The sequence below is a fragment of the Oncorhynchus tshawytscha genome, linkage group LG32, assembly GCF_018296145.1.
Source record: "Oncorhynchus tshawytscha isolate Ot180627B linkage group LG32, Otsh_v2.0, whole genome shotgun sequence".
NCBI lineage: Eukaryota > Metazoa > Chordata > Actinopteri > Salmoniformes > Salmonidae > Oncorhynchus > Oncorhynchus tshawytscha.
In genome coordinates this window covers 14358902-14373901 of record NC_056460.1, presented here as the reverse complement: position 1 = coordinate 14373901, position 15000 = coordinate 14358902, and the positions used below count along the sequence as shown (strand labels likewise).

At 44.8% G+C, this 15000-nt stretch overlaps 1 protein-coding gene across 3 annotated transcripts in view; it reads left to right on the top strand.

Moving 5' to 3' along the window:
- The window catches only part of LOC112230108 (SH3 and PX domain-containing protein 2A), a 120658-nt gene that overhangs the window by 26516 nt on the left and 79142 nt on the right, over positions 1–15000 (top strand). For all 3 annotated transcript variants that reach the window (XM_042310951.1, XM_042310950.1, XM_042310949.1), the window contains exons 3-4: positions 6924–6999; positions 12292–12368. In XM_042310951.1, coding sequence (XP_042166885.1) covers positions 6924–6999; positions 12292–12368 — 153 coding nt within the window. The remainder of the gene's footprint in view (positions 1–6923; positions 7000–12291; positions 12369–15000) is intronic.

Below are 15000 nucleotides of genomic sequence, written 5' to 3'. Positions count from 1 at the left end.
CAGGTCTGAGAAGTAGAGTAGCTACAGCCATAGTCCCAGTTGGTATTAGATAGAACGTTGCGGCCCACCCGCCTGTGGGGAAAACAACCTGTGGTTACCTAGGTTACCCCATTGGCTCACAGCAAATACTTTTTCAGATGCAATTTTGTTGTTGTCTGCGTCTTTTAGTCAATTACAAAACTACATTTTTAGAAAAGTACAAGATGTCTAAAGATTACTTTTCAACATTGCCTGCTCCCGAACGTTCTCACTACGTAGAAAAACATAATATTGTAGGGTTCCCTCTCGCCACTTTTCGTGACGGCACTAGCAGCCACGTGAGTGAGTGGACTATGCAGCTACAAGTAATGAGTGGAGTTAGAAACTGACTTCATCAAGCAAGTTTAATGTCTTACCTGTGATGAAATGTTTCCCACAGACATAGGTACGTGCATCCTACTTGGACCCGAGGATCCCACATTCCCCACTCTCCAACGCCAATTAGCCTGAAGCCACAGCGTTCTTACAACAGGCTCTATTTCCCTACACGGGAGGATTGCGAACCGGAGGTCGGGATGTTTTTCACCTGGTTACGTTAAACAGAGCAGCTGCTTTTCTACATTTTTTGTTATTTCTGTATAACAAAAGAATCGACCACAAGGTTGCCTCTTATATAATGGGGGTAAATTGTTGGGCGTAGGCGAGGAGAATTTCTTATTGTTACGTGAATACCGACTGGGACTATTGTTCTGAATTGAGGCTGTGTTCTCGTGTTCTTTTTTCTGCTCCACTCCATATCGTCCTGGGATTTTTTTATTCCCACCTGTTTTGGTGGTGCCGGAATGAGCTCCCCTCGCCCCTGTTCGGAGAGACAACATTTTTCAGTGGTCCCACATGTGCCGATGGGATGGGGATGGGGAAAACGCGTCTTCCGAGAGCCTGGTGTCTGTCCGGGGGGAGGAGGAGAGATGGGGAGAAGAAAGGGAGAGTTCTGGGTATTTTAGGGTGAGGGAAGAGGAATGTCAATCGGCTGCAATTTTTAAAAAACATTTACAAGTTTTGAATTTGGTCCAACGAGGCAAACTAGGATCATTTGGATCGAACCACTAATAAACAGAGTGGAGATAGTTAACTTGATTCAGTATGTTGAATGAGGAAATTAGACAACTCAGCAAAGTTGAATTGAAGCAGACAACAGCTGGACCATGTTTTGTGTTTTAGTGATTCTAACCCTCAATTTACAACGTCTACACAGCAGCACAGTAACTTCACAGTAACTGTCAAAGTACCTCTTACGTTCCTTCTTCCTCCTTACCTCTTTAGGCTTAGTTGACATACTTTTACTGCCGAGACAGTAACTCCTAGTTGTAAAATACTAACTCCCATTGCTACCGTTTAGCTACCGCTACCTACTTCTCCCTTACAGCTACATTTTGGTCAGAAAAAGTTTAAGCCCACCCTTTATGTTAAGCTAGGTTCAGTTGTTTGGCTCAAGCATTCAAACACCAACATTGCTTTCAGTTCAGAGTGGACCACACTCAGCAGCTTACCCTCCCGGAAGACCAGCCCCTCCACTGGGACAAGGCATACAAAGTTTTTCCCCTGTGAGAGCAAAACAAGACTGAACTGAGCTGCGATCCCAGTCAGGGAAGACAAAGCATACAAATAGAATACCGCCGGCCCACCCATCACTGTTTCACTGAAGCTGGAGACTCATATCTCCCTCTGGACCATTAAGCACCAGCTGTCAGAGGAGCTCACAGATCACTGCACCTGTACATAGCCCATCTGGAAATAGCCCATCCAGCTACCTCATCCCCATACTGTTATTATCTCTACTTGCACATACTTGCACATTCATCTTCTGCACATCTATCACTCCAGTGTTTAATTGCTAAATTGTAATTATTTTGCCACTATGGCCTATTTATTGCCTTACCTCCCTTATCTTACCTCATTTGCACACACTGTATATTTACTTTTCTATTGTGTTGTTGACTGTATGTTTGTTTATTCCATGTGTAACTTGGTGGTTGTTGTTTGTGTCGCACTGTTTTGCTTTCTCTTGGCCAGGTCGCAGTTGTAAATGAGAACTTGTTCTCAACTGGCCTACCTGGTTAAAAACCTCTTGAGCTTACTTGAGACGCAGACGTCCCACCTAGAGCTCTGGAAATGCAAATGCGCTACGCTACACGCTAATAGTATTAGTTAAAACGCAAACGTTCATTAAAATACACATGCTTGGTATTGAAATAAAGCTACAGTCATTGTGAATCTAGCCACCGAGTCAGATTTTTAAAATGCTTTTCGGCGAAAGCATGAGAAGCTATTATCTGATAGCATGCAACACCCCAAAAGACCCGTAGGGGATGTAAACAAAAGAATTAGCATAGTCGGCGCTACACAAACCGCACAATAAAATATAAAACATTAATTACCTTTGACCATCTTCTTTCTTTGCACACCTTGATGTCCCATAATCAATACTGGGTCTTTTTTTGGATTAAATCGGTCCATATATAGCCTAGATATCGATCTATGAAGACTGTGTGATAAACGGAAAAAAATAGCGTTTCATAACGTAACGTCATTTTTTAAAAGTTAAAAATTCGACGATAAACTTTCACAAAACACTTCGAAATACCTTTCTAATGCAACTTTAGGTATAACTACACGTTAATAAGCTATAAAAATCATCAGGAGGCGATGTAAATTCGATAACTGGCCGTGTGGAAAAATGTCCGGAAAAACACAAAGACAATGCCTCGGGTTGGTGGTCGGAGGGAATCGGTTCCCTTTGGTCGGATCTACCAAGAATCAAATCAGAATCAAATGAGGAGACTCTATACATCCTGTGGAAGCTGTAGGTACTGCAAGCTCGGCCTCATTTAATACGGTTCACCTTCAACAATTCCTGGGAGTGGCGCACGGATATTTTTTTCCATCTCCAGTGATCAGATTTTCCTGCGCTTTTCGATGAAACAGACGTTCTGTTATAGTCACAGCCGTGATTTAAACAGTTTTGGAAACGTCTGAGTGTTTTCTATCCACACATACTAATCATATGCATATACTATATTCCTGGCCTGAGTAGCAGGACGCCAAAATGTTGCGCGATTTTTAACAGAATTTCCGAAAAAGTAGGGGGGAAGCTTAACAGGTTAAATAAAGGTGAAAAAAATGAAATAAAAAAATCACAGACCCATTGATATGAATGGGAATTTCTGTTCTAGTAAATCTATTTCTATGAGAAAGAGAACCCCAGCGGAGTTTAGTTTCTGGAAAAACCCAGTCAACATGGGGCTGTGTATATACAGTGCCTTGCGAAAGTATTCGGCCCCCTTGAACTTTGCGACCTTTTGCCACATTTCAGGCTTCAAACATAAAGATATAAAACTGTATTTTTTTGTGAAGAATCAACAACAAGTGGGACACAATCATGAAGTGGAACGACATTTATTGGATATTTCAAACTTTTTTAACAAATCAAAAACTGAAAAATTGGGCGTGCAAAATTAGTCAGCCCCCTTAAGTTAATACTTTGTAGCGCCACCTTTTGCTGCGATTACAGCTGTAAGTCGCTTGGGGTATGTCTCTATCAGTTTTGCACATCGAGGGACTGAAATTTTTTCCCATTCCTCCTTGCAAAACAGCTCGAGCTCAGTGAGATTGTATGGAGAGCATTTGTGAACAGCAATTTTCAGTTCTTTCCACAGATTCTCGATTGGATTCAGGTCTGGACTTTGACTTGGCCATTCTAACACCTGGATATGTTTATTTTTGAACCATTCCATTGTAGATTTTGCTTTATGTTTTGGATCATTGTCTTGTTGGAAGACAAATCCCCGTCCCAGTCTCAGGTCTTTTGCAGACTCCATCAGGTTTTCTTCCAGAATGGTCCTGGATTTGGCTCCATCCATCTTCCCATCAATTTTAACCATCTTCCCTGTCCCTGCTGAAGAAAAGCAGGCCCAAACCATGATGCTGCCACCACCATGTTTGACAGTGGGGATGGTGTGTTCAGGGTGATGGGCTGTGTTGCTTTTACGCCAAACATAACGTTTTGCATTGTTGCCAAAAAGTTCAATTTTGGTTTCATCTGACCAGAGCACCTTCTTCCACATGTTTGGTGTGTCTCCCAGGTGGCTTGTGGCAAACTTTAAACAACACTTTTTATGGATATCTTTAAGAAATGGCTTTCTTCTTGCCACTCTTCCATAAAGGCCAGATTTGTGCAATATACGACTGATTGTTGTCCTATGGACAGAGTCTCCCACCTCAGCTGTAGATCTCTGCAGTTCATCCAGAGTGATCATGGGCCTCTTGGCTGCATCTCTGATCAGTCTTCTCCTTGTATGAGCTGAAATTTTAGAGGGACGGCCAGGTCTTGGTAGATTTGCAGTGGTCTGATACTCCTTCCATTTCAATATTATCGCTTGCACAGGGCTCCTTGGGATGTTTAAAGCTTGGGAAATCTTTTTGTATCCAAATCCGGCTTTAAACTTCTTCACAACCGTATCTCGGACCTGCCTGGTGTGTTCCTTGTTCTTCAAGATGCTCTCTGCACTTTTAACGGACCTCTGAGACTATCACAGTGCAGGTGCATTTATACGGAGTCTTGATTACACACAGGTGGATTGTATTTATCATCATTAGTCATTTAGGTCAACATTGGATCATTCAGAGATCCTCACTGAACTTCTGGAGAGAGTTTGCTGCACTGAAAGTAAAGGGGCTGAATAATTTTGCACGCCCAATTTTTCAGTTTTTGATTTGTTAAAAAAGTTTGAAATATCCAATAAATGTCGTTCCACTTCATGATTGTGTCCCACTTGTTGTTGATTCTTCACAAAAAAATACAGTTTTATATCTTTATGTTTGAAGCCTGAAATGTGGCAAAAGGTCACAAAGTTCAAGGGGGGCGAATACTTTCGCAAGGCACTGTACGTATGCTCACCCAGACACAGAGAGAGAACTGGGTTTGGACCAGTCCCTCGTCCCCGTACTGCTAGATTGTTTATTCACCTGGTTCCTCTGGGTCTTTACCCTGCCCTGATGCACACCAGATTTATGGTGTGTGGGCTCTCTCTTTCTCTCTCTGTTTTTCTGTGTCTCTTTCTCTTTCACACACACCTGCATACATAAGCACGCAGGAACACACACAGGAACACACACAGGAACACACACAGGAACACAAACAGGAACACACACAGGAACACACACAGGAACACAAACAGGAACACACACAGGAACACAAACAGGAACACAAACAGGAACACACACAGGAACACAAACAGGAACACACACAGGAACACAAACAGGAACACAAACAGGAACACACACAGGAACACAAACAGGAACACACACAGGAACACACACAGGAACACACACAGGAACACACACAGGAACACACACAGGAACACACACAGGAACACACACAGAAACACAAACAGGAACACACACAGGAACACACACAGGAACACACACAGGAACACACACAGGAACACACACAGGAACACAAACAGGAACACACACAGGAACACACACAGGAACACACACAGGAACACAAACAGGAACACACACAGGAACACACACAGGAACACACACAGGAACACAAACAGGAACACACACAGGAACACAAACAGGAACACACACAGGAACAGGAACACACACAGGAACACAAACAGGAACACAAACAGGAACACACACAGGAACACAAACAGGAACACAAACAGGAACACACACAGGAACACACACAGGAACACACACAGGAACACACACAGGAACACACACAGGAACACAAACAGGAACACACACACTAAATACTTTAAATAAATAATAAATAATCCGCCAATCAAATGTACATTAAAAAAGGTTCCAAACATTTCAAATGTTCCTGTATGCATGGCACTCAAGGGTACAGACAGCACCTCCTTCTATGCTATGCTTCCCAGGACAGCTGAAACACAGCAGTATCCAGCCTACTGCTTTGCCCTAGTTTTTGTCAGGCCTGCAATCAGGAGGTCGCACACTGCAAGGCTGTGTACGTGGCAGAGACTGCCAAATATAAGCGCCACCAGCTTGCACCTCCACCCGAGGCTGTCCAAGCGTGCCGTGAGGGGCTGGTATTTAAGCAGCTTGTCGGCAAAGGCCTGTTCCATGTAGCCGTCAAATGAGCAGCCCACTTACAAACACACATGCACGCACACACACACACACACACACACACACACACACACACACACACACACACACACACACACACACACACACACACATTTCCCTTATCTTTTCCTCTCTATCTTCTCTCTCTCATTCTCTCTCTTCTCTTATTATAGTACATATGCTGCAGACAGTATAGGCTTCTTCACCCACAGCATAGGCTTCTCCACCCACAGCCCCATTTACGTTTCCTAATCCCTACCCCCCTTTGCATGATTTATTTAGGTTGTTGATATTGGACAAACACAATATGGCCGACACTGCCTGGCATCTCTGACCTCTGCAGTTTGTGTGTGTGTGTGGAAAAAGTACCCCTGTGTGTATGTGTGTGTGTGTGTGTGTGCGTGCAGTTCCCTCTAACCCCGGTGTCAGCACTTCTCCCCCCTTGGTACCACGGCGTCTTTATGAATAAATCGACTCGCATTAACTCCTCTCCACCGCGAGCAGCAAAACACCGTGCAGCGTTTGTCCTTGTCCGAATGGGAATTTAAAATGTGTCCGAGCTTTGATATGATATAATCTCTGATGCTGTGATCGGGGTGGCGGGGAATTTTAAATACTGAGCCCAGCTGTTTCTTTCAATGAAATTCAATGGCATGAAACACTTTTGAATTCCTCAGTGAGCTGTATTGAGAGGAAGTACATTTGTAAATGTTTGCCAAATATTTCTCCCCTCTTAATAAATGAATTTTAAAAAATGCTCTGTGTGTTGCTCTTTACAGATGCAGATTCTTGACAAGTTCCCAATCGAGGGAGGGCAGAAAGATCCCAAGAAGAGAATCATCCCATTTCTCCCAGGTGAGTCTCCATCATTTCTCCCTGTCCAGTCTCCTTCATTTCTCCCTGTCCAGTCTCCATCATTTCTCCCTGTCCAGTCTCCTTCATTTCTCCCAGGTCAGTCTCCATCATTTCTCCCTGTCCAGTCTCCATCATTTCTCCCTGTCCAGTCTCCATCATTTCTCCCTGTCCAGTCTCCATCATTTCTCCCAGGTGAGTCTCCATCATTTCTCCCTGTCCAGTCTCCTTCATTTCTCCCAGGTGAGTCTCCATCATTTCTCCCTGTCCAGTCTCCATCATTTCTCCCTGTCCAGTCTCCTTCATTTCTCCCAGGTCAGTCTCCATCATTTCTCCCTGTCCAGTCTCCTTCATTTCTCCCTGTCCAGTCTCCTTCATTTCTCCCAGGTCAGTCTCCATCATTTCTCCCTGTCCAGTCTCCTTCATTTCTCCCAGGTGAGTCTCCATCATTTCTCCCTGTCCAGTCTCCTTCATTTCTCCCAGGTCAGAGTCTCCATCATTTCTCCCTGTCCAGTCTCCTTCATTTCTCCCAGGTCAGTCTCCATCATTTCTCCCTGTCCAGTCTCCTTCATTTCTCCCAGGTCAGTCTCCATCATTTCTCCCTGTCCAGTCTCCTTCATTTCTCCCAGGTCAGTCTCCTTCATTTCTCCCCATCATTTCTCCCTGTCCAGTCTCCTTCATTTCTCCCTGTCCAGTCTCCTTCATTTCTCCCAGGTCAGTCTCCATCATTTCTCCCTGTCCAGTCTCCTTCATTTCTCCCAGGTCAGTCTCCATCATTTCTCCCTGTCCAGTCTCCTTCATTTCTCCCAGGTCAGTCTCCATCATTTCTCCCTGTCCAGTCTCCTTCATTTCTCCCTGTCCAGTCTCCTTCATTTCTCCCTGTCCAGTTTCCATCATTTCTCCCAGGTCAGTCTCCATCATTTCTCCCTGTCCAGTCTCCTTCATTTCTCCCAGGTCAGTCTCTCGCCATAGATGGCCATAAGGTCCAATGACATTACATTATCCATAGGGACTTATTGGGGTTTATAAGGAAGTACAGTCTGACTTGAGGCAGACAGACACCACCATGACAGTCAAGTCACCTATAGCGCTGACGAGGCAAGAAGTTACACCGCGTCAGTATCCTGTGTGTCAGTATCCTGCTCGTATCGACGCCCCTCCTAGTGTCGTTCATACATTATTCATCTGTCGGTCCATCCAGTTGACTGTCTCTCTGAGGTGCAGCAGCAGGCAGGTGCTGACAGTGTGTGTCTGTCTGATGTGTGGGAGTGAAAGACACACAATGAAAAAGAGATTGAGGAAGAGATGGTGGAACAGAGAGAGAGACAACACTCCTGCTGTGTGAGTGAGAGGCTTCTGTCTGTTTACTGTTTATGTTGGTTAGGCTGTCTTAAAGCCTAATGGAGACCACATGCTCTCTTAGAGCCTAATGGAGACCACATGCTCTCTTAAAGCCTAATGGAGAGTGGAGACCACATTATCTCTCAGAGCCTGATGGAGACCACATTATCTCTTAAAGCCTGATAGAGACCACATTATCTCTTAAAGCCTGATGGAGACCACATTATCTCTCAGAGCCTGATGGAGACCACATTATCTCTTAAAGCCTGATAGAGACCACATTATCTCTTAGAGCCTGATGGAGACCACATGCTCTCTTAAAGCCTCATGGAGACTACATGCTCTCTTAAAGCCTGATGGAGACCACATGCTTTCTTAGAGCCTGATGGAGACCACATGCTCTCTTAGAGCCTGATGGAGACCACATGCTCTCTTAGAGCCTGATGGAGACCACATGCTCTCTTAGAGCCTCATGGAGACTACATGCTCTCTTAAAGCCTCATGGAGAGTGGAGAACACATTATCTCTCAGAGCCTGATGGAGAGTGGAGAACACATTATCTCTCAGAGCCTGATGGAGACCACATTATCTCTTAAAGCCTAATGGAGACCACATGCTTTTTTAGAGCCTGATGGAGACCACAATATCTCTCAGAGCCTGATGGAGACCACATTATCTCTTAAAGCCTAATGGAGACCACATGCTTTTTTAGAGCCTGATGGAGACCACATGCTCTCTTATAGCCTGATGGAGACCACATGCTCTCTTATAGCCTGATGGAGACCACATGCTCTCTTATAGCCTGATGGAGACCACATGCGTTCTTAGAGCCTGATGGAGACCACATGCTTTTTTAGAGCCTGATGGAGACCACATGCTCTCTTATAGCCTGATGGAGACCACGTGCTCTCTTATAGCCTGATGGAGACCACATGCTCTCTTATAGCCTGATGGAGACCACATGCTCTCTTAGAGCCTGATGGAGACCACATGCTCTCTTAGAGCCTGATGGAGAACACATGCTCTCTTATAGCCTGATGGAGACCACATGCTCTCTTAGAGCCTGATGGAGACCACATGCTCTCTTAGAGCCTCATGGAGACTACATGCTCTCTTAAAGCCTCATGGAGAGTGGAGAACACATTATCTCTCAGAGCCTGATGGAGAGTGGAGAACACATTATCTCTCAGAGCCTGATGGAGACCACATTATCTCTTAAAGCCTAATGGAGACCACATGCTTTTTTAGAGCCTGATGGAGACCACAATATCTCTCAGAGCCTGATGGAGACCACATTATCTCTTAAAGCCTAATGGAGACCACATGCTTTTTTAGAGCCTGATGGAGACCACATGCTCTCTTATAGCCTGATGGAGACCACATGCTCTCTTATAGCCTGATGGAGACCACATGCTCTCTTATAGCCTGATGGAGACCACATGCGTTCTTAGAGCCTGATGGAGACCACATGCTTTTTTAGAGCCTGATGGAGACCACATGCTCTCTTATAGCCTGATGGAGACCACGTGCTCTCTTATAGCCTGATGGAGACCACATGCTCTCTTATAGCCTGATGGAGACCACATGCTCTCTTAGAGCCTGATGGAGACCACATGCTCTCTTAGAGCCTGATGGAGACCACATGCTCTCTTATAGCCTGATGGAGACCACATGCTCTCTTAGAGCCTGATGGAGACCACATGCTCTCTTAGAGCCTGATGGAGACCACATGCTCTCTTATAGCCTGATGGAGACCACGTGCTCTCTTATAGCCTGATGGAGACCACATGCTCTCTTAGAGCCTGATGGAGACCACGTGCTCTCTTAGAGCCTGATGGAGACCACGTGCTCTTTTAAAGCCTGATGGAGACCACATGCTATCTTAGAGCCTGATGGAGAGTGGAGACCACATTATCTCTCAGAGCCTGATGGAGACCACATTATCTCTCAAAGCCTGATAGAGACCACATCTCTCAGAGCCTGAAGGAGACCACATGCTTCCTTAGAGCCTGATGGAGACCGCATGCTCTCAGCCCTCTCCCTACCCATGCCTGGCTACCCTGAATGTTTGTTTCGCCTCCACAATGAGTCTGGTATTGACTTCCTCCACGACCCTTCTAGAACGCGAACACATTCGGACTGTCTGATTGGTCCTGTGGCAACCCAGGGGAGTCAGAGGTGAAACTCACAATAAAATAAGACAGAGGGAGACTGCTTTGCGGTGCTCAAACCAAAGTTGTTCTTTAATAAAGGTTGGGGAGAAATACAACTGAAAGGTCTCTCTGGTAATGGGTGGCTCACTGTGTCCGGCTGGGCGGCTCCTCGGACCGCCTGTGTTAATGAACGAGAGAGAGAGAACGATGAGTCCGGGGTTTCAATACATGCTCTCAACTTGCGCCGGGTGGCGCACTGTCCGGGTATGGGTCCTCTTCCTTTGGGGCCAAAGAAAAGGAAGAGAGAGAGTCAAACATCACCTAGTGTCTTCTTAGGTGTCTGATCGAGGTGCTTCTCATTCTCACTCCGGTTCTTCTGAGGACTAGGCGTACCCTCTGCCTGTCTGCCCAAGCCCCCGAGTGACTGCACCTCTACTTATACCCATTTGGAGTAACGAGGGACAGGTGGGACCAATTCCAGGTGCCAATTGGTTGCAGCACCTGGACTGGGTAATATTGGTGTTGATTCACCAGCCCCAGTTGGTGCCTGTAGAGCTGTCCATGGTGCTGATTCACCTTGGCCTGGCAAGCCCTCTGGAGCTGACCAAGGTCCTGCTCCTTCCTTTGTAGCTCCCTGCTGGCCCCCTTGGTTGCCACCGTCCCAGAAGCCGATGGGTTGGGCCCGAGCCAGAACACATGTAGGCAAAGCAATGTTTTGAATATTGGTCATTGGTTTTGATACTCTGGTTAGAGATGATCCATTCACTGATGACTTTGTGTTGTACAACACCCCTTGTCGCCGCAAGCGGCCTCTATGATGGCAGGTTCTAGCTGAGGTATGTAGCCAACACATAGCATTGGGAGAATTCAGAGTCGTCAGGCAGTCCCCACCCCGCCAACCCACCTCACATTAAGCCACGTGGATGTCAACCAAAAACATCCACCTCCATCTGTTTACATACCTTTTGTAACATTTATTTTGACCTGAGAGTCTCATCGAGATATAACATCTCTTTTGCAAGAGATACCTGTTCAAGAGGGCGGTAGTCAGCAGCGTTACCAAATGAGTCGCACCAAATACAATATCTTTGTCTAAGACCAGATGTGGAAATGTGTCCATGGCAACTTCTTTGAAATGATGGTACCCATAGGATTCACTCAATTACACACAGTGCTAGCAGCTGGCCATCAAAGACTTGGGTTAGGTATTGCAAGTCAGAGTTATGGTTGAAAATTGCCTGTTGTTTCCATGATGGTCTCTGATCTAAGAAACTCCAGTACTGCACTATTACCCCTCTACTATTCATCATTCAAAGTGTTGCTGGCAATCAGAAGGCACACAGTCTGTCCCCAGCTCTTCCTCTCATCCTCTGTGTCTTCAGTTCATAGGAAGGGTAATTTGATCACTTCCTGTGGGACTGTAGTGACCGTGGCGTGCCGTGGAGTAGGGGGTGTTCTGATTGGCTGGTGCCATTTTTCTTTGAAGTCACTGCATTAGACTAGATACATAACCTCCAAGCGCTTAAATCCCATTTGATATGTTAAGTGGGCAAAGTCACAGTTAGAGGTCCTCGCAGGACAAGACCGAGAGTCCGATTGTAGTGGTTCAGATGTCTTTCATGTGTTACTGACATCTAGAGTTAGCCTGTGGTAATACACAAACAAACCGAAGGGTTGCCCACTGCTACGAGACAGGATTGTACTGGTCTTTAATTTATTACGGGTTTACACTCTATAACATCTAAAAATGTGTCTCTTCTCATCTATTCTCTCTCTTCCTCTCATTTCCTCCCTCCCTCAGGTAAGATCCTGTTCAGGCGGAGTCATGTGCGGGATGTGGCCATGAAGAGGCTACGTTTCATCGATGACTACTGCAGGGTGAGTGAGGGGGCATTACTGTCAAAACGCACACACACACACACGCACACACACACTGTAAACATCCTGTCCCACTTGGGGTCCCCCCTGTCACATGTTAGGGGTCAGTGGTCAGGGATGACAGATGGTAACCTGACACACTTGTCAGCAACACCTCAGGCGTGACGTTAAACACAGGTGTTGTAGGGACACGTGTTGACTGGGGGGGTTCCAGGTGGCACCACAATAAGATGGTGTTGTTGTTTCTTAACTCAAAAGTATACGTTTTTGTTATGTTCAGGGGCAGTTACCAAGCTCGCAAACCTACATTGCCCCATCTGAGGAAATGTTTTTCAAATACTTAGCTGAAAACACATTGTCATACTTACTGGTCTCTAAGGCTTTGGTTTATTCTGGTCATGAAGTTTTAGAAAGAGATTTGACCTAGTTCTGTTTAGTTTAGAACACACAAGAACACTTCTGAGTGCCCAACAAAAGATAGACTTTAAAAAGTTACCCACTCTTTCAAAAGCCAGATGAAGGCTATGCCCTCAGTTGAGTATTTAATTTAATGAAAGTTTTCTACAACTCCCCCAAAAATTAAGCCTTTGGTCATTCAACAGTCTGACTTCAAAAAAACTCTTATCGTTTCCCCTTTGTTAATCTCTCTCTCTCTCTCTCTCTCTCTCTCTCTCTCTCTCTCTCTCTCTCTCTCTCGCTCTCTCGCTCTCTCTCTCTCTAAAAAGTGAATATTACACTCACAGAGGTTCCAAAAGAATAAAGACATTTCAAATGCCATGTTATCTCTATATACAGTGTTGTAACGATGGGCAAATAGTTCAAGTACAAGTTTGCTCTTCACTGGTTGCCCTTTTCTTTTGGCAACAGGTCACACATCTTGCTGCTGTGATTGCACAGATAGATATGAACGTTTATCTAAATTGGATTTGTTTTCAAATTCTTTGTGGGTCTGTGAAATCCGAGGGAAATGTGTGTCTCTAGTATGGTCATACATTTTGCAGGAGGTCAGGAAGTGCAGCTCAGTTTCCACCTCATTTTGTGGGCAGTGTGGACATAGTCTGTCTTCCCTTTTTCCTTGAGCCTTTTTTCTCCCCAATTTCCTGGTATCCTATTGGTAGTTACAGTCTTGTCTCATCGCTGCAACTCCCGTACGGACTCGGGAAAGGCGAAGCTCGAGAGCTGTGCGTCCTCCGAAACACAACCCAACCAAGCCGCACTGCTTCTCCCCCCCCTTCTCTCTCTCCCTCCCTCGCGCTCTCTCTCTCTAGGGAGTCCAGTTTTCTGCCTTGAAACACAGATGAAAGGTTGGACTTTATTGTCCAAGGCCACATCTAATAATCAGTGAAATCCAACATTTTGAAAGACTTTCTCTCAACTTTGATGGTACGTTTTGATAACCTCCAAATACTCGTGCCCAGTCTTTATGTAAATGCTCAAACACAACTTAAAGATGCCGTCAGTCATGTCAGAAGCTAGCAGATACATTATTTACCTAAAACAGCAGCACATTCCAGCAAAGCTAACGTCACGTTTCGAAATGAACTCTCCTTGCTTCGTTTAATAGCACTCTCATGAATCTAGGAAATACCTTTTGTCTGTCAGAGTGCAGTGTTTATTTCATTTCATAGCACATAACACTTGTTAGCATTTTTCTCACGCTGGCTTTAGCCACGGAGGGAGCAGGCTTGGCCCCGGCAAGGACAGGGAGGGTTTGCCTAGAAACAAATGCCTCGGAGGGAGTCCACGTCTGCATAGCACGGCAAATTCCTATGATTTGTGAATCTGTTCGGACCGAATAGCTAGTGTGACAGCTAAAATGGCTTTGGGTGGAAAAAAACAAGATTTCATCTAATAGGGAGATGTATCTGACAAAATAACTACATTATTGCAATCGTTAATCATAAACTATTTACATAATAGAAATGTTGGTACATTTGTGGACAAAATTCTTGCTCACTCAAGGTTTAAAAAAAGAAAATAGCTCATTATCTTTTTACTTAAAATGACTTAAAATATGTTTATTTTTTTTGAGATGTTAAGAGATTGTTCTGCCTGTCTATCACTCATCATCTTCCGATGTGAACTGTACCATTTACTTACCACTTCCTGTTTGTTGTCACAAGACAAACAACAGAAGGATCGTGATGACACAGAAGGCCCTCCCAATGGATTGTGGGCTGGAGCCAAACCATCTGTATCACTAGCTGTCGTTTAATGTAATATACACTTCCTCAATAACACATGACCAGAAAATGATCATATGAGTCCGGACGGGTATTTGCTTTTATTGTGAACAATGGAATATTAATGGAATATTAATTCATTTGAAGTTGTGCACTGAAATAAGTCCCATGAATATGATATGGATATTGTTCAACATCAATCTCAAATATAGTACAATATGTCCACCTATGTCTACCTTGTCACTGGCTCCTATTGATCTGTTCCTATAGTAGTGTGACTTAGCATGACCATTACACATGGATGTCCATCCTCAGTGGAATAGACTGACATATGATCTTCCATTGAATTGGAGCCAAACTCTGTGCTAAGGATTATGCTGTTATGTTTTGTTGAGGTAGAATGTCAAATGGATGTCGGAATGCATCCTCCGTAGTTCATCATTCCAAGA